Source organism: Tinamus guttatus, unplaced genomic scaffold (assembly GCF_059628265.1).
Source record: "Tinamus guttatus ecotype Peru unplaced genomic scaffold, ASM5962826v1 Tinamus_guttatus_pri_ptg000008l, whole genome shotgun sequence".
NCBI classification, from domain to species: Eukaryota; Metazoa; Chordata; class Aves; order Tinamiformes; family Tinamidae; genus Tinamus; species Tinamus guttatus.
Window position 1 is genome coordinate 3,269,967 of NW_028288542.1, and position 23,748 is coordinate 3,293,714.

Below are 23,748 nucleotides of genomic sequence, written 5' to 3' on the forward strand. Positions count from 1 at the left end.
CCGATCAGGATCAACCCCTTTCATTCCCTGACCACTCAAGCTGCTGAGCTCCCAGAGGCTCCCTCCCTAAACACTGGCGCAAGATAGGGGACCAGACCCTCTGGTGATATCAATTTGGGAAGGTCATCAAAGCAACTGACGCTGCATGGCAGCCTGAACTATCACCAGGCTTGTCAAAAGAGGATGAACTGTGAACTCTGCTCAACAGATTCTGATGACTTCACTTTAGTTTTCAGATACTGAAACCTGGGAGTCTTCTGAGGAATAAGCAAGATGATTAAATCATGGACTATGTGACAGGATGGAGGACTGCTCTTATCACCTGGGCTACCAACTATTATTTCTATACTTCCCAATAAGAAATAATAATTTTGAAGTTGGCTGTCTATGACTTCTTTGTTTCTGCAGTAAATCTTTGTTCAAGTCCTAGTTATGTTACTTTATGGAAGTCATATTCTGGAAGACATTTAAGAAAGGCTGTAAGTTAGGAGTAGAGACAGGAAGAGATTAGTTATCAAGAACACAGGTACTTATGTTGCATCTCCTAATTCTCATTTCTTCACCGTGACCAAATGTCACATCTCTACCAGAACCAGTTTCTAAGCTAGTTTCTAGCTAGTTTCTAAGTGAATCTACAGTAAGGTAAATTGTACTGAACACTTATCTTTTCTCTCTGGTGTAAGTTGCACAATTTCTATGTCTGCCTCTACAGTTCTTGGTAGCTGGTCAACATTTTGGTCTAAATTGCAGATCAGCTCTACAGTTACTCTGCAGAGCAAGTCTACACTATTCAAGTTTGACAAGAAGCTTCCTATTTACTCCTGTAGGCACAGGATCTGGCCCTGCAAAATATCCGTGTGCTCTGAGCCTGTTAATACTCTGCATGGTTAGGCCGTGCTCTCTGAGACTTTCTAAAGCAGCAAAATTATTCAGGAGCTCATTGAGTAATGTGTTATAGCTCTAGCAGAGAGAAAATGTTGCTAAAACAGAGCTTCTGCATAGAGAAAAATAAAAGATTTTTTTTTCTTTAAAATATAAAAAAGATTTTTTAAAATGCATTAATATTATAGCTAAGTCTTTGGAAAGAAGCTATACTTGCCTTACTCACTTTCAGAAGAGATAAACATTTCTATGGAGCCATGGGTGATACACAGGAAAAAAAGTGAAGAGGAAGTATGTCTAGAAGCACTTCTCCTCTCTAGGGCACTGACCTTGCCAAATCCTCAAATCTCCCTCTAATCCTCCATTTTGTGCTCTTTACCATCAGTTGGAAAGCTGTCATACCACAAAGACCAAACATACAGAAATCATTATCTCCCTCAGAAAATCATGATACTATTTTTGAAAAAGGAATATAGTTGGGATAAATGTCCCCTGGTTCCTAAGCTCTACAATACAGTGGGACAATACATTTTCCATATGTTTCTCTATAATCACAACAGCAAAATGCTTCCTTTAAAAATTATTCTCACATAGTGACGTGATTCCTGGGGCTAGAATCCTACGAAAAATAGGATTCAACAGAGGGAAAGTGGCAGGACTTGTGCACTTGCACCAGACAAGAGAAGTGTTGGGTTACATCTGGGAGCTTCTGTGGACAGCAAATTACTGGAAGATAAATAATCCCAGTGATTATTCATCAAGGACAATCATAAAGAATAGCAAATATAACCTGAGTGATTTAAAAAAAAAAAAAAAAAGGCAAGACTGGGAAGGACTCTTCAGGGAGTTGTAAGTTGTATAAAGTGCCAATACCTTTCTGAGCTGAAAACCCCAGCAAAACCCAAACTCTGTACCACACAAGGAAGAAATATTTTGTTTCCTTGGCTTGTATATGTTTAAATTACAAAAAAATCCATGCAAAGGTGATAGAAAGATGGGTTGAAAATGAACTATGATATGATTCAATGGTTAACTTATTTCCTAAATGAATGAGAAAGGAAACAGGTTGCTGCAAGCTTCTACTCTCACTTCCTTATGAGAGAAGACATAGACACTGTCCCAGAAAGAACGGGGCCACTGTGCACGCTCTTCTCAGGCAGTCATGGGTAACTGGGTGGAGAATGAAGGACTGTCCATCTTTGTCGTTGTAAGTACAATTTTTATTGTGATTTGTGTCTAGCAAACAATCCGACAGAAAGCTGCCATAGGTAGATCTCATTGTGTCTGTGGATGATGCAGCTGCCTTTTCTGAAGCCAGGGCAGCAAGTGCAGTTGCATTATACCTGAAGGGTTTGTTTTATAAGGAGCTCTAGCTGGAATCCAGGTTGCTGCGGGCTGCATTGTCAGATGAGAAATGATTGCATATGAACTCGCATTTGCTTTGCTATAAATATTTAAGTATCCAGAGTTTCTGATGCAATAGCGATTTAAGGAAAACAAATAACATTACATTTCACTGTTAAGTATGTGTATTTTGAAAGAGAGAAAAAAAAAACAATAAAAGCAAGCACTTTTATAAACAAAAATGGATGTTACTGAAAGCACAGTGGATATTTCTTGGTAGTAGAAAATTTGTCGGTATAGTCAGATTCCAGAATTAAGAGCAGTGATTCATGAATTTCCTATTAAGACAACTTGTATTTGAGCTAAACTTGCATTCAGCTGCTCTGAAAGTGGATTCTGTTAATTCCAGGCAACATCCAAATGTACTGAAAATCATCCTTACATTTAGAAGAGCTAAACTGTAAGGCAGGTCTCCTTGTTTGAGGAAAGAATTTTGTATTTCAGTGTTCCTTTTTTTCTTCTTTTCTTTTCTTTTAATCTCTTCCCAGGGCATTAGAGTGGCCTCGGAAGAAATTAAGGATATAAGAGCCATAGGTATTCAATATTCTGTAATAGCAAAATGTAGTACCAATTACGAGATTGTTGCCAAGTATGGTTAATTACATATACACTGAGAAGAATAAAAAGAAGACATAGAACTATATTTTTGGAGACTGAAATATGAACATGTTTATTCAGAAAAGTATTTGCCTTGCTACAAATGATCAGTACTTATAAATTACATTGCCGAAGCAGAGATCTAGTTTAGAAACACAGCACTGACACTTCCGTGCTTTGAAAGAGCTGTATTATTTGCTGTACCCAGTGACTTGAGGAAGTTGAAACTGTCAAGAGGTGAGCTCTGTCATAGTTTTCCCATCAGGACTGCAATATTAACTGAATTAAGTAAGAGGCCATTATTTTGTTCAAAGGAGGAATTTGTGTTCAGAGTCTCAGAGCTATACAAGGTCAGCTCATATACAGGGAAGGAAAATAAAGAAGTCGCTGGTTAAAAAAAAAAAGAGAAAAAAACAGCTAAAACAGTTAATTGGAGGCCTTTACAAAGTGTCCTGCTTTGTTCATTACCATTTTGTTGTACACCAAACAACTACAAGGCAGCCCAGTGCTTGATAGAAACAGGACAGCCACATTTTTATTACTTTTCTCAACGAAATGGATGCAGTCTTCTTTTTTGTTTTGTTTTGCCTGACATGTCAACCTTATCCCCAATGTATGTTGCCTCCACTGGCCCTAACCAAAGAGCATGGATGGCTGCTAACTCCTGCAGCTCGGCCCAGGTTGTCACAGGGTGTCACAGTGTTTGTTGCTCAAGGGGGTCCACATTCCTTACGAGCCAACACCAAGGAGCGTGAGGCTCCGTCACAGATCATGCCAAGCATCTTAGTCTTTTGGACATGCTGTCTAGTTCCTGTGCATGGGAGTAGCACACTCCTGCTTTAAATATGCATCCTCAGTATTTTACCCTGAGCTGAGCTTAATTTTGTAATGAGGGTTTGGGGATTTCTCATATACTGGCTTATGCTGTTGGAAAATACTTCAATTCCCTGCCTTTGCACCTTACAGGTGAGGCATTTTCAAGATCTAAAATAAACCCCAATGCTGGCTGAGCTAAGGAGCTCAGCAAGACTAGTGCTTATAACTATGGGCTAGGTGGGGCAAGAGACTGTAGTATCACAGTTTCATCCCGAATTTATGACCAGGCTACAGGCCTATTGGTCTCAGTCTTTGTCTCCTCCATCTTCATGTACTACCTAGTAAATCTACTTAGAACAGAGAAGCAGTGATACAGTTTGGTTTCAGTGGGGGTGTGAAGTCAGCCAGCTGTCTCCAGAAGAGTGCGTGGCCAGATTCATCACGGTCTCCTGGGATGGACGTGCCTGTAGATTTGTGCTCGTAACTTCTTTCCCTAGAGAAATCTACCGTGTAGGATGTGCAAGTATGAGAGAATACTGAATCTCAGTTTTGGGTAGCCTAAACTCCACCTAAGTGCCTATGTTGAACTTTTCCTGCTGGCTGACTTCAGGCCTTCAGAGGCTCCTACTTAGCTGAAAATATTAGGCTTAGGACATACGTGTAATTTTGGACATCTATATTTAGACCTCAAGCTTTGTCCTTTGGCACAGCTCCAAAACTTGCCTTTGGCAGCTCCTCTTACAAAGATGAGTATGACTGAGGAACTTCCATTAAGAAGAGGCCCTACCCTAAAGGATGTTTAGAGATTCAGCTACACTTACAGATTTAGACAGACTCTTAATTTATAAAAATCACAAGCCTAAACTCTGAGCTATACAAAGTTTTCCAGTACCACTTTTTTATTGTGTTTCTTTACCACTCCAGTACTCCTATGTATATACTTCAAAGTCCATTTCCACCAGAAAAATATATGTCATTTCTGCTGATTAGATCCCGAAGTGCACCTATCTGTGCAAATAGGAATGTAATGAGCTAATTGTTCATTTTCTGAACTGTGTAAATTCAGACATATAGACTCTAACAACAAACCGTAAAGTTTGCTGTTCACTTCTCTTTCAGCTTGTGTGGCTGGGGTTAAATGTCTTCCTCTTTTGGTGGTTCTATCTTGCATATGATCTCCCACCAAAATTCTTCTACACCAGAGTCCTCCTTGGCGTAAGTAAAAAATACATATTATCCTTGACATGTACCAAACACACAGCACTTTTCCCCTACTTTGATTTGAATGAAACAGGAACAGGTTGAAGCAGTAGATTCGTGTAAAAAGTCATATGTAAACAAAAAACTGAAGGGAACAGAGAACTGAATAGAAGAGCGCTTTTGAACAGAAAGTTTATATGCAACAAAGATAAAGCCCATTTTGAAGATGTCTTCAGGAACCATTATATTCCTGATAATTAAAGAAGTGAACATATATTGTGACTGCTTTTTTTTTTTCAGAAGATGAATAAAATATTTCTATTAGAATTGCTGTGCAATCATTTCCCTTTGCAATCATTCTCTCATCGTATGAACAGGTTACATCATTGTTATTAGCCCTGAAAAGCCGGTATCATTCATATAGTCATCGAGTGACAGTAGTCAAGAGATCCTGAACCCTAGCCTACTCAATATAACATAACCGGTTATATTGAGCATAATGTGTCCTGCTGTAAACTTGCTTCCAGAGGTAACAAGGGTTAGGACCAATTGATGGTCACATGAATTTGATTATTTGACTTGTTCACATATTTTAAAAACCTGATCACAGACCCCAAAATCACAGTCATCCTTGAATTACAGAACACATTTTGTAAAAAGTTTGCCAATCTATGGTTTAATTCAACAAAGCTTGAAACCCTGTTCTTGTATCTGGCTTTGGGTCTATGGATCAATTTTTGTCTTTTATTATCAAAGGCTGCATTTGCCTTTGAAGTCACAAAGATCTGTGCTTGGTTAACTGCAGTCCAGTGTAATCCCAAGTCAGTTACTATGATCTGAAACTTGGAAGGGTCCCAGTCTATGCACGGAGAGCAAACATTATCTTTTCCTTCAATTCCGTGTGCTTGGATTAATAGAGTCACTCTCTGTCAAAATCCGAAACCCTTCAGGATATAAAGTTCAACTTAAGAGATCATATTTCTAGAAGATGAGGTAACTAATTTAGACTCCCCTTACTGACAGCAGAGAGGCGTAACAAAGAAGAGCCCCAAGCACTAATCTTCTGGAGTTAAATGAACTCTTATGAACATGCCAAAGCTTCTGTTGTATTGGTGATAGTCATAAGAGAGGCAAACCTAAGTTTCTGAAAAATTCTGGGTCAAGTCCTATTGCCTTTCTGAACATAGAACCACTTCCCTCAAGAGCTCTTCTTCCTTTTACCCCAACCCCTCAGCCAACTGAAACCACAGTGTTAAGATTGTCTGTAGCCTTGGACAGGAAACTCTACTAATGTCCTAGACTTCTGTGTTTGGCCAACAGTTTTCAGACATTGCAGGGAGTTTTTCATACGATCATGTTATTCTATGTAATTTAAAAACTGGAAATAGAAACAAGTTTTTATCTGGAGAAATGTGTTCTGTTTGCATGTGAGCCCTTGACTTGGCCAGAGCATGTCTACCCTTAAATGTGAGCCTGTTTAATTACCTTAAGTTCTCACAAAACTTTCTCAAAAAGTTGTGGTATGATGCATAAAGGAAATTTGTTTCTCCTGGATAACAGTCCCCGTGAGAGATCTCAGTCTCCTGGATAATACTTAAGTAATTATTTTAAGAATGGCTTCTCTCATTGCAGCGTGCTTTAGCTCTAGCAAGAGCTCCTGCAGCTTGTCTGAATTTCAACTGCATGCTGATTCTGCTGCCAGTGTGTCGAAACTTGCTGTCCTTTCTCAGAGGATCAAGTGCGGTAAGATGAAGAAAGAATTTCAAAATCTATGAAAGCAGAAGACCCAAGCAGCCTTGCAAATGTGCCAAGCGACATCGTCCAAGTTCCCCAGATATACTATGCTTTGGGGGTGTCTTTTTCTAGACAAGACCAGAGTTTGGCTATGATCAAGAGTAGGGTCTATATGTTAATGGTACATCTAGTACTGTGGTGAGATACTGAGCCTTGAATCAGCCTTATTTTCCAGTCTTCCTTTTTTCACTGTCTCCTATGCAACATGATGTGTTGTATATGTATTGCATGTGGGGGCTGGAAGATCTGAACAAAAGAGTTGCCTGTTATTCAGGAGTCCTCCATATAGAAGAAATGTGGGTATGTAAAAAGAAAAAGAATAGTAAGCACAGCTGTAGGGTCTAACTGGCACTTGCACCGCCCTGGGAAAGATTAACTAGTGTTTGTCAAAATTCAGACGGGCTCCACAGGATGCAGATGTCAATAACTAATGTATAGTCTGTAGGGTCTAGTGTAATTTGACCAGTGTATTTGGAAAGCAATGAGCTTGTGGGTATACACGACCTTCACGAGGTCTGAAAGAGATGCCACAGTCATTGAGCTGAAGGCCAATTGGGAAGAGAGTGTCTAAGGTCAAAGCAATGATACTATTTCAAAGGAGCTGGAGGAAATTTCAGAGAAGTTACTGCAAGGCTAAAAGCTCACTCCAAGAGCAGGGAACGGTGTCCCAGCAAGGACTTCATGCTACTTGTCCTGAATTGCTCATCTCCTAAAATAGATAGTTCAATGTTTCTAACCAGGGTCCTCTGAAGCTGCCCCTGCTCTGTTGGCACCCGAGCTACAGAGTGAATCCTCCTCCCCATGGTGCTGCTACAAGCGCCCGGGCTCACGGCAGGCTGCACGTGGGAGCCGTGCAGGCAGCGGCAGCCCCGTTTCTGCGGGATCCCCGGGCTCCCTCACCCTCTGGCTGATGATGTGGGAGTGGATGGGGAAGTGGAGGCCTCTGAGGACGAGCAGGAAGGGAGGGAGGGGCATAAAACAGCATGACAAGACAGTTGAGATTAGTTTAACTTCAGTTGCTTTTTGTAATACAGGGATACTTCAGGAAGGAGGGAATTTTGCATCTTAAGCAAAACATGCACATTCCTGTGTTCCAGGATGGTGGGCAGGGGACCGGCTGCTTTTGCCTCTTCTGCTGTTGTCTCTAGTTAGCTGTACTTGGGAGGAAAAACACTATGAGGATTTCTAAAAGACCAAGAGTTTTATAGGTCACGTAACTTATTTAAGGGCTGGTGACCTTTCCAGCGCTGTCACTGCCACCCCTGGGGTTAGGGAGATGGGAGAATTGTTCAAACCTATTGTTCGACAACAGTGTGGTGGAAATCCCTGCCCTTTACATCTTGCTGGTCAGCAATCTGCAGACTGATTTATCATTAATTGAAATAACAGCTGTACTCTTTTGCTGTATTCAGTGCTGCTGCTAAGTGAGCCTCACTACTCATTCTAGCTACAGCATTTTGCCATTGCTTTGCCACAAGCTCCTTCAAGGGAAAGCTCAAGCATCCCTACATACTGTTGCCAAGGCAGTCAGGCAGGAGGGACACTTCTTTGCCATGCTGCACTTTATTCTACAGGCTTTTCAAGTACCTAAAGGTACGAGATAGAGAGAAGACCAAATCTCTCCTGGCTGTTATACTCTCCTGAGCTCACTGGGATAGCACCAGAGTTTGCTATTTGATCAGTGTCACTGCTGGAAAGTAACCAAAGGGAACAGTTTCCTCATATATTTATTGATACAGTTAATATTCATGAGCTATTTAGTAAAGGACTGTTATGGAGGAGCAAGGTCGCTGCTCCTGTACCTCCACTACATGGAGAGAGAATCAGAAATGAAATTGTTTTGGAGGTTTTTGTCACCTCTTTTTCTAATTTGTGGCTGGATGGTTGGGATGATCCTCCCTACCCTCTGAGCTGTGATCATTATTTACCTTTCACTGCCATCTACGAAGTCCTTGTCTGGACAATTGGGAGACACTTTGTTTCTCTTAATTTGCTGTGAGAAACATCTAAGTGGAAGTAGGTTTTATGTGTAAATTCTGTATTAGTTTGCATAATGTGTTATTTCCTTCGCCAGTCACGAAAAGCAGTACAGGATAGGATACAACAGAGAACAACTACAGTTTTTATTCTATAGAGACCACAACACCAGTCTTAGAGGAATTTAAGCAACAGGAAAACTGCCATTGACTCTAGTAGAATTTTGATGGAGCCTCTCAGGCACCTACATAATTGTTAATGAAAATATAATTTCATTTTTTCTCAAGAGCCAAGGTCTTCCACTTGTATTAGCAGAGATTTTTTCATTCTGTTTCTCTTTGGATAAGTAGTAAGAAGTCCTGTAACAAGTCCTAAGTGAATTTCAGACAAGTACACCCAGGTTTTGTGGGGAGGAATCACTTCATAGGACTGTAAGAGACTCCCATGTTTGGGGTGGAGGCTCTGAGACAGTCATACCCAAGCAGTGCTGTTTATTTCTACAATGTAAACCATAACAGTATCCTAATGCTAGCGCAGGCTATTCAACACTACCAAAAATAAGAAAAATCATTAACAATCACTTTACCATGGCAGAAGGTGATCCCTCCCTTAGTTCATTATATGTAATTTAAATTTAACATGGATAAGATACCTACTTTTGCCATACTGTATCTGAAGTTTTCCCTCATGATCAAGTAATTGGTTTCAATGATGTGACATGTTAAAACATAATCTAGTATTCCTGTGTTCTGAAGAGTGACATATTTCTGTGCTGTCCATTGCTGTGTTCAGGGCTGACATTTTTTTCCTTACATTTAAGTAACTATGCACAGACATCACAAATAATCTGCAGCTACTTTTTTTCTTCACATCCAAAGTGCTGCTCAACCCGTGTCAGACGGCAGCTGGACAGGAACCTCACCTTTCACAAAATGGTGGCATGGATGATCGCCCTTCACACTGGTTGGTACCCAAATGTTTCTTCGTTTATTGCTTTGCAGAGAGCAAATGATAAATGAGGAAGGACACCCTTCTGCTGCTCTGTTAACACCATGCAAGTTAGTGTTCAATAAAGGGTATTATTAGTAATGCTCTGAGAACCAGACACTCAGCCTGTAACTCTTGTTTAGAGTTTTTTCCTAGCTGGCATGTCTGGAACAAATAATAGCAACAATGAAATAAAAGTACAAAAAGCGTGGACAAGGCATCTAAATTTTTTTTTGCATTTTATCTCTTGTTACATTAGCTGGAGAGTTTCTATTATTTTTTTTCAACAAATTTATCACCTCTCTGGCCAAGTACCTTACAAGTCATATATCCTAGAACAGTGAGCAAATTGCTTGAGCTGAGCGGGTTCCCCTCCTGAGCTGTGACTGCAGTATGGCCGCTGCTACATTGGTGGGAAGAGCACGATAGGCCACAGGGGAGCTCCGCAGCGGAGCTGAGTTGTTCAGCAGGGAAGATCAGTCCCCTTCAGGCCTTGCTATGAAGGTTAATAAGGACACGGTGATACAAAAGGGGAAAAATTTTGAGAAGTGTTGTGTGTCTGCCCCTCCTAATAATATGCAGTGTAACTAATAGCGTGAAACACCTCTCAGTTAAACTATATTTATGGACAAAGTGAGCTCAGCAGAAACATTACTAGTGGTTATTTTCAATGCGGCAGAGGAAAGAGGCACTGGGAATTTTGCCATCAAAGAGATCCAGATTTATTTGTCGACTCATCTGCAGAATTCTGGTTTGATCCAGGCAAACCGCTCAAGCCTCCCTTTCCTTCACTCTCCAACCAAAAACTGGGGTATTGCTCTGCCATTTGATTGTTTTCTTGAGCAATAATGGGCTGGAAACTTCCTCCCTTCACATCCTGCCACCCAAAAAGATGTAAGCTGCAGATGGAAGCCCTGCGATAGTAAAACATGCCAGTAATCTGAAACTGTGGTTAATAGGGTAGTGCAAGAGAGGGAGCGTGCAAAAGTTTTAAGTTGCCTTTGACAAACGTTACAAAATTTAGAATGTCACCTAAAAACCCTGAGTACTTCTCTTGTGCTTAAACCTGATTACTTGTCTGCTGTGGCTGCTAGCAATTCACACCGTCGCACACTTGTTCAACGTGGAGTGGAGTGTGCACGCACGTGTTGAGGAGAGGGGCACCTTGGCAGCTGCGCTTTCTGGCCTCGGGGATAAGCCCAATGAAAGCTACCTGAACTTCGTTAGAAAAACCATTCCGGTAAGCAACACCAGGCTGTGATGAATCACTTCCATCCCCGCTCTTCCATAAGATTACCTGAGCTCAAAGGCTACTCCTGGTGGGCACGATTTGTGTTGGAACCACTTTGCTGGGAAACCCGGTGCAATGTGGTCTTCTGTATTTGTCAGTAATCATTTTATTCTGGATGCCAGCATTGTTTCCAGCTTTTTCACCTTAAGATTTCAAAATAGTTTTAAAACATTTCTTAAAAACATAACATACCCTGTAAAGAAGCCTTCTGACTATGGTAAATGTGATCCACACAGAAATCAGGGCAATGGCTTTGAACTTGGGCTCTCCATTATTAAGATCTGGGTAAAGAAGAAAAACGAAAAAGAAACCTCAGAAATACAGAGTGCCACATTATGGGAGCCACAGGATCATAAAGCCACTGAAGAGAAGAACTTGTGCTTCCCTGCCTAAACATAGGGCCTCAAGCAGCACACGGGCTCACTTTTCTCAAGGCTACACTGCTGAACAGTGGCAGAGTCAGAAACAGTTTTTTGTGTGTAAACAGGCAGAAGTCCCTTTCTATTTCCACTTATTTTGGAGTGAAGTTTCGTCTTTTATTTTACTAAGGGTAAATCTGTAGTGCAACAAACATGAAAGGGTTTCCAACAGCACGATTGGCATGTAAATTCATAGAGGATAACTTAGAGACTTGAAACGAGGTAACAAATTTGGAAGTAAGACAGACTAATGTTTCAGCTGGCTCAGCTTTGGTGCATTGCTTTTCTCAGACAAATGTGTGCAATTATTTCACAGAATCCTGTGGGGGGCCTCTATGTGGCTTTCACGTACTTGGCTGGTCTCACTGGCGTTATCATTACACTGGCGCTCATACTAATCATCACGTCATCCACCAAAACCATCCGAAGGTCGTACTTTGAAGTGTTTTGGTACACGCACCATCTCTTTGTCATCTTCTTTATTGGTCTTGTCATCCATGGTGCTGGGTGAGTATTTGCACTTACCAGGCAATACGTGATAACTATATCTTGATCTAAAGCCCCCCGTCCACAGAGGTAGAGTGATTTCAGTCATAAAGCAGCAGTTGTGTTTGGTGGTGGTGCTGGGGCAGGACCATAGGGTACAAATGACACATGCATGAGGTTTCGTGAGAATCAGGCACCCTTAAGCTCCCCTTCTCTCGTATTTAATTGAAAAGCTTTTTTTCTCAAGATCCCGGCCTCTGCTTATCCTTGTGTAGGGAATTGCATCACACACATGTACATAAGGAGATCACTCCATAAAAATAACACAGGGCCTATAATTTTCTTGGATTGATGATAACTGGAATAGGGGTTTATCCTTCAGACTTGGAGGGCTTTTAATATCAGCGGTATCTAAAAAGAGATTTTTAGTTGCTGCAGCTCAGGTGTATGCAAATGTAAGTTTTTGTAACTTCCAAATGCCAAACAGCTTTTTCCAGTGCTGCTTTGTTCCATAGCTTCAATACTTTCAATTAGCTGAAAAGCCTATTGAAACAATTTTAGCACCCCATTAGAAAAATGAACCTCAGTTACTTTTTATAAAACCACAGAACAGATGTACAGAGAAAAAGAAAAAAGGCTAATATATCCAGGCCAGATGTCATAGCTCAAAATTGTATGCAATATTTAAAAGGAAATTCTTGTTGTTATATCTTTAAAAAATACCTGAGGATCCAGAGCATGGGGGTGCTTGAAAAGCAGAATGCTTTAAAAATGCTTTGTAAAAATGACTATTCAAAATCACTTCCTCTTAGTTCAGTGTGCCAGAGAAAAGAGAGAAATGATGTTACAACAGCAAGAGCAAAACCAGAGGGCAGATGAGTATCACTACCAGTACATTTGTCCACTTCAACTTTCAAAGCTGGAAGGAGAATGCTAGAGCAAAACCTGTTGAAGGAAAAAGACACATGGTTCTTGTCTCAAGCGGGAAATATTGGGTGATGGCCTATAAAATGTCCTACGTTGTCAGCAGTTACGCCACAACAGGATCAGAAAGCAAGCACTGCTCTTTACTCAATATTTAGCTGTCAGTGGGTGGCATATATTTCATAAATAGCTGTGTGCTATTTATGTGTTTATGTATACATATATGTATACATGTGTATTTGCACATACAGAAAACAGAATCAAAGATAGTAGAATAAAGGGGCAGATTTTTATCTGGTACAAACTGTTATAGCACTTTTGTAGCTTTGACTTTTTTTATGCATGAGTCATGTCTCACAGACAAAAAAAAAAGCTTAAAACCTCCCATCAAGGTAAATGCAAAGAGGAAAGATTACAGAGACACTTTGGGAGTGGAAGTAAAGCTTTCAACAGCAAGTAGCTAGAAGCCTGAACTACTGCCAACTTAATTATAGTACCGAGAGAAGCTCTATACTTAGTAATAAAGGAGTAAGTATCTCCTTCTCTTGCATAGGGTACCCGTTTTGCCAAACCGTGTGGTGCAAGGCAAAAAATACCAGGCTCCCCTCTTCCCCTCAGAGATGGGGTAGGAGTGGCAGAAAACAGGCAGAAGAGAAGACGGGCTCCTACTGTTCCTACAACCCACCACGCAGGATAGCTGAACTGAGCCAGTTATCACTAGTGGGGAAGGAAATTGCAGCTGGTGATGCCCCTGGAAATGGCAACTCGTGATGCTCCTGGGAACAGTCATCCCTTCTCTTTCTTTTTTCAGACAGGATGTTAATCAAACCCTTAATGAGGAAGAGGTTCATTAGTAATATTTAGTAATCTATTTTAGCTCCTAAGATTGTGTACAGACCTTCTAATAATCCTCTGATATATTTGTCATAGTTAGACATATATATGACTCAGATGCCATGTTTGTTTGAAACATGAAGTGAAAGAAATTGAAGTTTAAAGAAACCCATCTTGAAAAAAAAAAAGATAAGTCATGGAAGAAGGTATCAACAGAATCATATTGGCATAAAACTGATCAAAATCCATCTGTTTCTAGGGTAGGTCAGCAGATCTTAATCTGAATTTCTCTACAGTGACCCCGATCCTACTAATTGCCCTCCTTTAGGAGATTCTTACACTCCCCTGAGGTTGAGAGAACTCCACACAAATAGGAAATAGTGTGCAAGTTCACGACATATTTTTCCTGAAAAACAAACAAACAAACAACAACAAAAAACAGAGGGTAGATTATCAGCTGACATAAAGTGGCTTTTATGAGTCAGGTGGATCTGTGTTCATTCAGACTATGTGAACACCTATTCTACACTGTTAAATGGAGAAAAAGGGCTAAAAGTCATTGGAAAGGGCTTTCCAGAATTTCTATGAAAGACAAGAGAAAAAAAAAATGACCTATACTGCTGACTAAGAAATTGATCTTCTTGCCTATTCCATGTTTGTTTTTGTTTTTACTGAAAGAAGTAAGGATTCCTACTGAAGCCACATGCTTGAAATCATAATGAACTCACTTCTCAGTTCTCAGATACTTGTAGTCAGTATTTTTTCCTACGATCTTTCCTGCTCATTTTTATCCTCTGAATAACGGTTCTGTGGGTGGATCAGAGCAGTAAGGCTGTATCAAAAGGGGCATTACCATTTCAGAAGTACATAACTGTGCGTGATGTATGTAGCTTAACTTTGCAATACGTAATATTATTTCAGATATTCCATTTCCATGTCATTCCCTTAACTTTTTATATCATTTTCAGGCGTATTGTACGGGGACAGACAGCTGAGAGTCTGGATGAGCATAATCCAGACATTTGCTCTAAGAACTTCACTGACTGGGGGAAAAAAGAGGCCTGTCCAATCCCCCAGTTTTCAGGAAATCCTCCTATGGTAAGGACAATTGCACTGAGCATAAATCCAATAAAAATACTTGCAGTTTGTTCTTTTGTTAAATAACATATACACATGCTGTAGAAGAGCAGTGAGGTAATCCTCAATGCTCTTCAGTGGCAACCTAATATACAGCAGTAGATTGCAATACGACGAATTACAAGCAGAAATGGAATAGAGACAGACAAACCACTTCCAGTATCAAAAACTTCTCATAAAAGGAACACAGTTTATAGGCAAAGCAAAAGAGTAAATCCTATCTGAGAACTAGTTACCTAAATATATTCTGTGGCCTGTGGGCATTCCTAGCAACTGCCATAATCCACAAAATAAATAATTTCACATTTTTAGTGGACTAGTGTTCATTAAGAGATAGCAAATGCCTCTGGAAATGTGACACCGACCCTTCACTTGCCAGGGACTAACGAGGCTGGTTGTTCACAGTACAGCCAGACAGATTTGCAGAAACCATATCTTTTCCTGCAGTAATACAGACGTGAATCTAAAACACAGTCAGAGCTTCACTCCACGTTTCACTTACATACCTCCATTTTTAGGCAGATGATACAAAATTACTCATAGGAGAACACATTTCTATAAATAATCTACTCTATGTGAGCAATTTTAACTCCTGCTGCAAATCTCAGTAGAAAAAAAATCCCCTCTCTGGGCAGAAGTTATTTCCAAAATTTCATATCCTTTTTGGATTCCCTATGCTGGTTGACAAAGAACCTAAATATCTTAAATGTAATGTCCATTAATTTCCAGTCCAATTCAATGTAAACTGTCATCCTCCTCATTTCACTTCTCATTTTATTCTGTTGCAGACATGGAAATGGGTTGTAGGTCCTATGTTTTTATACCTGTGTGAGAGGCTGGTGCGCTTCTGGAGATCACAGCAGAAGGTTGTTATCACAAAGGTATGTGTTGATGCTATGCTTAACAGTGGCCAAAATATTACTGATTTTTCCACATAGAATGTGGTGCTGCAAAGCCACAGTGACTCTGACAAACTGTGAAAAGTTATCAGGGAAGAATCTCAAGAAGTGTGCTGCTACCATGCGAAAAAAGAACAAAAAACCCACTGCTTCCTAAAATATAGATATAGTTGTCTCTAAACCCCAAATTAAATGCTATGTGGTTCCCAAATTAAAACAGTACCAGAGGACAAAGTTAGCTACGACACAGGACTGAGTCTCAGGAGTGAGAGAGGGATTTTATTGGTGACCTAGGGAAACAATACACAAAGTAGAAATTCCATGGCCTTAAAAGCAACTTAAGAAGCAATTTTTTTTTTTCAAAAGCTGCCTGGACTTTCAGGAATCTTGAATTTTCAGCAGAACAAATGACTTCGGAACAGGAGACTTAGACAAGTGCCTATTTTGCGTAGCCAAAACCAATCTCAAGCTTAGACAGTATGTTCCCATAGTATTTTACAGAGATATTCAAGGTGGTTCTGAATGTATAGCCAAATTAGCAATTGCTGAATGCTGAAATGCATAAAACCTATCCTTGCCTTTCCTATTCAATTTCCTCACGTGGCACTATGCTTCCTCTCATGGGCATACCCTGTCAAAGCTAGTTTGGGGCATGACAGCAGGTATCTCTGCTGTTCCCTGGCATGGTGCTGACATATTGGAAGGCTCCTATATATTAGCATGAGCACTAGCACCAAAATATCTCTGTGTGATTTCTATGCCATTTGTCTGCCATGTCTTCTTAGTTTCCTTTTGGCAGGAAACTTCTTTCACAATGCTAGGCATTCATACTCATATCTAAATAAGATAGGCAGACTCAATCCTCCCTCTTCCGAAAACTGAAAATAATCTTGCCAGACAACTAGAACTAAAATATTGTAGTGATAGAAATACTATCCCTGCTTCTAGAATATTGCTTCTATTTATTCTTAACTAAATTAGGCACAACGCAAACACCTACAATACACTGCTCAGAACAATACAGTGAGAAAACTTCAGTTTCTAGTGGTACTATACATCCAATTCCCTATCTGTATGCTAGCCTTATACTTCTGCCACCATATACACATCCATCGCATTAGCAGTGTGTACTGTGCCACTGCGTCATGTGCATCTGGCATTAATTGTGTGTACAGACAGACCTGAGGATGTGTTAGATGTGTTAGACCTGCCCCTTTGGGGAAACTGCAAGTACAGTGTGAAAAAATGTTCACCAAAAACTCCGCATCTCCTGCAGACTCTTCTCTGGCGCTCAGATACTATTTCTCACTCTGTATCAGCTCTGCCGGAAGTGAAGTTTCACCTGCTTTTCTTGCTCCTATAGGAGAGGATGATAATGTTATGAAGGATGTAAATATATTTAAAACAGTCGTGAAACCAGCCGTTTTCTTTTTTTCCCCTCATTCCTCTCATTGCAGGTGGTCATTCATCCCTTCAAGACAATCGAGCTCCAGATGATGAAGAAGGGCTTCAAGATGGAGGTCGGGCAATACATTTTTGTCAAATGTCCTGCCGTGTCTAGACTGGAATGGCATCCGTTCACGCTGACCTCTGCTCCAGAGGAGGATTACTTCAGCATCCACGTCCGCATCGTAGGGGACTGGACAGAGGCCCTGTTTAACGCCTGCGGATGCGATAAGCAAGAATTCCAGGAAGCATGGAAGTTGCCCAAGTAGGTACAAAGAACCTCCATGGTAAAACCCACCCAGCATCTATGACACTAAAAATTTTGCTCAACCAAACAGGTCAAACCTGTGACACAGTCCTTAACTCCTTCCATTGAGAAAGCTGGCAACCATCTATTTCTTCAAGTCACTTGAGTGATTTTTTTTTCTGGATTTTTTGAGTGAGTTTATGTAAAGAAAATTGGGGAATTTTCTGTTCAATTCCAGATCTACACTTCATTGTTATCTCCACATCTGACCTTTTATCTAAATCAAAAGAGATTTAATCTCTTGTATCTCCCACTGTTTGAGAAGAACTCAGTGCTGCACAAAGCCAGAGAAGCAAAGACTTGATCATATGGGGTTGTCGAGGGAGAAAAGTTCCTCTATGACCAGCTTGCAAAAGTCTGAGCGGGTCCTAGACTGCTTCTCTTATCAACATCACCATCTTCTTTTCCCAACCATTACTTAGCTCAAACGTGCATTGTAATGGACAAATAACTCATGATTTTGTTGTTATTTAAAACAGCACCAATAAATATTCACTATTGATCTATTACTTCTGCTTTCAATTTCAGGATAGCTGTGGACGGCCCCTTTGGAACAGCTAGTGAGGATGTATTCAGCTATGAAACCGTTATGCTTGTTGGAGCTGGAATAGGGGTCACCCCATTTGCATCTGTCCTCAAGTCTGTCTGGTACAAGTACTGCCACGATGCAACCAACCTGAAACTCAAAAAGGTACCCGTGCCCTGTGACACAGGCCTTTCCGGGCACCCAAGCAGTATTTAGGGGACTCTAGCCCAGATCAAAACAGGCCAGCAAAGGCAATCTGGCTCCACAAGTGTGTGAGGCCTGAGGAAAAAAAAAAAAAAAAAAAAAAAAAAGTCCGGTTATCTCAAAGACTGGTAAGCAAAAAAGCAGAAGGGTCAAAAGGGGGGGGGGGAAAAAGAGAAAAAGAAAGAAAAAATAAATAGCCCGGGGGCCAAATACTGGCTGTGCCTCTGGGGATTTCCACGGGCAATGGAGACACAGTTCAAGCTCTGGAGGAAGCACAAAGTCCTATTGTACTTTCCAGAGATTAACTGCATCCAGACAAATACTGCACTCCTTCCCTATACACATACAGAGCAATTTTGAGCCAATATGACCCCAAAATGGGAGCCACTGCTGCCATGCTCCTCTCGCCTCCTGCTCCTGGAAACTCCCTATGCACAAGCTAGTCTCTTCAGTTACAGTCATACTCACATTGCTGTTACAAGAAGAGAACTGGTTTTGTCACCTCTTTTGATTTAACATTCCTGCCAGCAGACAGGGAGGTAGAATCTACCCGTAAGTCATTATTTTATGTCCTAGCAAACTGTTTTACAAGGATATAAATGCACAAACATTGCAAACTGCTAAACTCACTGATCGAAGAGGAATAGAAAGTTGTTTCCCTGTTTTTTTGCAGCCATATATTTTGCTTCACAACTTTCCCAGCATCTGAACTTTTGAATAGCTTCAGTGCGAGCTTGTCTCCCTGTCAGCTGAAGTTGTTGGCGCATTTTTTTTGTACAGAAACTCTACAATCCTCACTTTGTTAGCAAACACAAAAACAGAACAAAACAGAACCTGTAAGCACCAGTGCACCCTAAGACCCTCTCTCTTGTCTCCTCCAGATCTACTTTTACTGGCTTTGCAGGGACACTCATGCGTTTGAATGGTTTGCTGACCTCTTGCAATCTCTGGAGACTCAAATGCAGGAGAGAAATAATGCAGAATTTCTCAGCTACAACATCTACTTGACAGGCTGGGATGAAACTCAGGTAACAACACTGTGGAAAATGGCACAGTGTTCATGTCAGCAAGCTTGCTGTGTTTTGATATTTGGATGGTCATTTTCCTGGGATACACCTTGCTCGCTCTGAGGTTTTAAATGTAGGTTGGCATTGGCAGATAAAAAGTCTTCTGCAAACGTTGGTAATTTCCACGCTGTTACAGTTGTGCTGGTTGCTAAAAGAAGGCAGTCAAAACAACAGTCCCGTGAATGGGGTGGCAATGCAGGAATGCCCACATTTTCCAGTGCAATGTCTGCACTGTGCTCTGCCCCTCACATCGCAGAGTACCTCCTTTAGAAGATGTAGCTCATGTTGCCATGCAAAGCTTTGGGTTTGCCAACAAAGCTCAGCCTAAATTACTGTGGAAATGCTCCAGTCACTAGAAGCAGTGAAACTCTAGGAGTGCTCTGTAGTCTCCCTCTTATTCATATGGATCAGTCCTTCTACAAATAAAACTGGCAGGAGGTCAAGGGTTGTATTATTGTAACTGACAGGGGAGTATTGTGCTAGTCTACAGCTTTATTTTACACCTCTTGAACTAAAACAATTTGTGTGTAAAATAAATGTAATTGCTGTGTTTATTACTTCATAGCTTCAATTTTTGAGATAGGCCAATTTGCGAGAATGAGGAAGACAGAGATTCCTTGTCAAGTTACCTATTTCCTTTCTATCCATAATAAATTCCTCAGGAACATTTTTAGTTTGCTGACAATGCAATGCATATTGACATATATATATTTTTCTAACCAGAGATAGTTCTGTCATATCTAAACCTGTCTTTACAAGACCCTTTTGGTTTCCCTTCCCACAGGCCACTCATTTTGCAGTGCATCATGAAGAAGAGAAAGATGTGATTACAGGCCTTAAACAGAAAACACTGTATGGAAGACCTAATTGGGAAAATGAGTTCAAAACCATTACAGGGAAACATCCAGGGTAAACCTATACCTCTTGATAGTGCCTATGGCCTTCGTGTGCCTAAAAGCTATAATAGCACCAACTTGTTCCTTAGGCTCGTAACATTTGGGAAGCACCTTTTTTTTTTTTTAACAATCTGACAATTTCTAGTTATTTTCTACATCATTTCAGCCATGGACATGAACTGTAGTCTTGAAAAAGTTGTTTTAATTTGCTAGTAGTGTTTGATTGCTAGAAGTATTTTAGAGAAAAAAAAAAAAGTATTTCCTGCTCAAGTAGATAGGAATGTCAGTGACCTCTAAAAATAATATCTGCTACATCTAAAGACAAAATATGAACATGGATGACCTTTGGCTGTGCATCCAAATTTAGCAGGAAGAAAATGGAGCTTCCTTTCAAGAATTTGTACCATAAGCTCTATTTCATTGTTTCCATTGAGGTCAGTAAAAATTTCTGATTTCTGCTAAACTGAGACTTAGCCCATCACTTATTTTAAGAGAAGCAGTAAACATCTTGCAAATTTTGAAAGCTCATAGCTTTCAGAGGGGACATGCAGTTCTACTTCAGTTTCTGTAACTGGGAAGAAAAATTTGAAGACTGATTTACATGAGCAACACTGAGCTGCTCCATGTTTAGTCCTTGACCATATTTTCATTTTCTTAACAGCTCCAGAATAGGCGTTTTCCTCTGTGGACCTGAGGGCCTAGCTGACACACTCAACAAGCAGAGCATCAGCAACTCAGAAGCTGACCCACGAGGAGTACACTTCATTTTTAACAAGGAAAATTTCTAACTCCTAAATATATGGGAGTCATCCAACAGTCATTCAAAAATCCAAAGACTATATATATATATTTTCCCATTTGAAGTCTGGGAAAGACAGCCCAACTTCCAATCTCAGCTACACTAACGCAAATCCCTTTCCTTCTTTGGAATTATCTTGGCTCTGCAATGGAGTAACAGAGAGTCAAGTTTTGCCTTAGGATTGCTTGCACTGCCTTCCACATACTGGCATTTTAGCAGAAATTTGTTCTTTGTGTGTATGAGGGCATTTCCCCTCAATTAACTGTCTTTATTCTCTTCTCGTAGTGCCTGCAGCGGGGTCTAGGCCAGCATATGCATCTGAGAGTCAGTTCACACTGATAAAGCTTACTGATGTTAAACAATAAAGCATTCTAGCAAAATGCCCCTATTTAAGAGCTAGTTCAACATTGCTATAGGGAGTCATTGGAAAGATAGGGGGATTTAGCCAAGGGTGAATGGGAAAGAGCATTACTTTTGTCAGAAGAACTATTTTGCAACAGCATCTTTCAAGCTTCTGAACATAAGCTTAAATGTCTTGTGCTGGAGATAGAGGGGACAGCTGAGAACCAGCTCTAGGTAAGCCCAGAGCTGAAAAGGAACCATCTGGATGCCTGAGCCCCCCAGCTTGGGGCTGGGAGGGTGGGGGACACCACAAGGCTGGTGTCAAACCCAACCTTGCGCTCAGTAAGCGCCAGCGCGTGGCTACTCCCAACGCTCCTCTTCCTCTCTCATGTCTTCACATTTACAGTGTAGGGATCCAACCAAGAGAAAGAAGAAAGTTGTTTCTAGGACCTCCACTTCAGAGTTTCAAGGCTGAAAAAGCTCGTTGCTAAATAGGTCCCCTCTGAAGAGTTCCTAAATCCAGACGGTGGTTTTGGCCCTCTTCAGCTGTTCCTCACTGACAGCCGCGAGACAGGTTTGAGAAAGCAAAGATCGTGTGGGCAGTAACTGGAACAGCTACGAGTAAAGTTGCTGATTTGCACAAGGCACCCATGCACAGCACAGTACTTCTGTACATTACAGGTAGCAGGTTCATAAAAGAAAAAAAAAAAAAGGAACCAATACCAGCAACAGGGAAAAATAAATCATTAAACCAGCAAAAACAGCAGTAAAGGGAAATAAAAATAGTTGCAAAAGGCCTTGAAAGAGTCACATTTTAATATTCTGAATATTCTGTGAGTTTCCACAGTGCCTTGTTGTCTCCTATTCAGCCTAGCTGCCCCAGTTGCTTGTCTACCACCTTCCAAACTCTGCATACAAACCTGCACGCAGCTCCTACACAGCACTAGATCTTGCTGATAGACTCTCCCACAGAAGAAAGCGTTGGCTTATGCAGTTCCAGACACGTTTGTGCAACCACCTGGTTACCAGCATTTTACACCACAGTTTACCGGACAGGACACGTTTTCTGTTTATACCATTTTTAAATAACAACTGCCCTCTGCTTTTGCAGAGAGACTATTTACCATTTTGTATTTATTGCTACCAGTTCCTGTGAACTGTTAGTTATTAGCTTTCAATTGTGTCAGCATCTAATGGGGAGGAAGTCACAGTTGGTAAGTGCTCGTGAAGATCAACATTTGATGGGGAAATTTTGAAATTATTTCCCTCAAAAGAGCCATAGTTTAATCTATACAGTTGTTTGACACATACCTATTAGATCAGAATAGAGCATAGGCAGAACTGAATACACTTCTTTGTCGGAATAAAAATTTTGTTATTGAAACATAATAGGGGTCTGTTCCTGTGCAGAGGGCCTTGATTTTAATGGAAATATGAGCAGACTTTTACACTGTTAGCAAGCAGGCAAAGGGGAAGTGCAAGTGTTTAATGGAGAGAGCATGTTTACCATTCAAAGAATCTTTAATTATTATTATAAACCCACTAATTTTCTAAACATTGTCATGTTTTTCTTAAAAATGCAGGGCTCTTTTCTGTCGGAGTCAGTTTTAATGACATTTCCTGTTGTACCGTACACTTGTGCCACAGGTTATTTGTCACTTTCAACCCAGAGAAAGGCATCCCATGCTGATTACTGAAGCACTCTCTTCTTAAAACTTTTAAAAGAATAAACAGATGAAAATTCGCAGTTTCTTGAGTCCTTATCAGTCATGGTCTGAATATGATTTTCTTTTTTAATCCAAGGTATGCGAGAGAAATGGATAGCACTGAAACACAAACATAAGAAAAAATAAGAACTAGGTTCCGTCCTCCCTACTTTTAGCAAAGCACGGAGGGCATCAGTGGTACTGCTTTAAGCCAATGCTGCTCTCTCTCAGAACGGTAAAGGAGTAAAGCCCATCTCCTAAAGTCTTGGCACTGAGTGGTTAGACCTTTGATACAGCCTGGGCCCCTGACAGAAAGTAAGTTCCTCCTCCTGCATGTTTGTTTGGTTTGGTTTTGTCATGGGGTTGGGGTGGGCAGTAGCTTTCACAATAAACACAGATTCTTTTGCTTTCAAATTGCTGACTCCAAAATTCTTCTGCAGGGCCCGCCCTGGAAACAGAGCTTCTTCTCGCCTTCACTTGGGAACCTGTGTGTGGTTTTTAGAAGTTAAGGCAAGCTTAGCAATTCAGAAAGCTGTCCAGCACCACAGGCTTGGTGCAGCAGCACTGGTGAGATTTTTGGAAAGGCAGGGATGTCTCAAGGTTGCTCCTGCAGAGGGCTGGGGGAAGCAGAGCAAGGCAGAGGGCCATGGAAGAGCACGGTATGAGGCGGGACTTGAGGCAGCCCCATGTTTCATTGACCCCATTGGCAGGATTGATGCTGCCCCGCACTTGTTCTGTCACAAACCTCTGATACTGCACACATGTGCTGCAGCCTTTGCGAGCTCCCCACGGTCATGCCCACTTCCAG

At 40.9% G+C, this 23,748-nt stretch overlaps 1 protein-coding gene across 1 annotated transcript; it reads left to right on the forward strand.

The window, feature by feature from the left end:
* The first annotated feature begins 2,019 nt into the window (after positions 1 to 2,019).
* CYBB (cytochrome b-245 beta chain) lies at positions 2,020 to 21,168 on the forward strand. The gene is made up of 13 exons (XM_010223052.2): positions 2,020 to 2,089; positions 4,819 to 4,914; positions 6,532 to 6,642; positions 9,549 to 9,633; positions 10,752 to 10,897; positions 11,684 to 11,874; positions 14,580 to 14,709; positions 15,537 to 15,629; positions 17,105 to 17,358; positions 17,929 to 18,091; positions 19,012 to 19,158; positions 19,982 to 20,106; positions 20,755 to 21,168. The coding sequence occupies exons 1-13, from the start codon at positions 2,045 to 2,047 to the stop codon at positions 20,879 to 20,881; spliced, it is 1,713 nt and encodes a 570-aa protein (XP_010221354.2). The 5' UTR covers positions 2,020 to 2,044; the 3' UTR covers positions 20,882 to 21,168.
* The last annotated feature ends 2,580 nt before the right edge of the window (positions 21,169 to 23,748 follow it).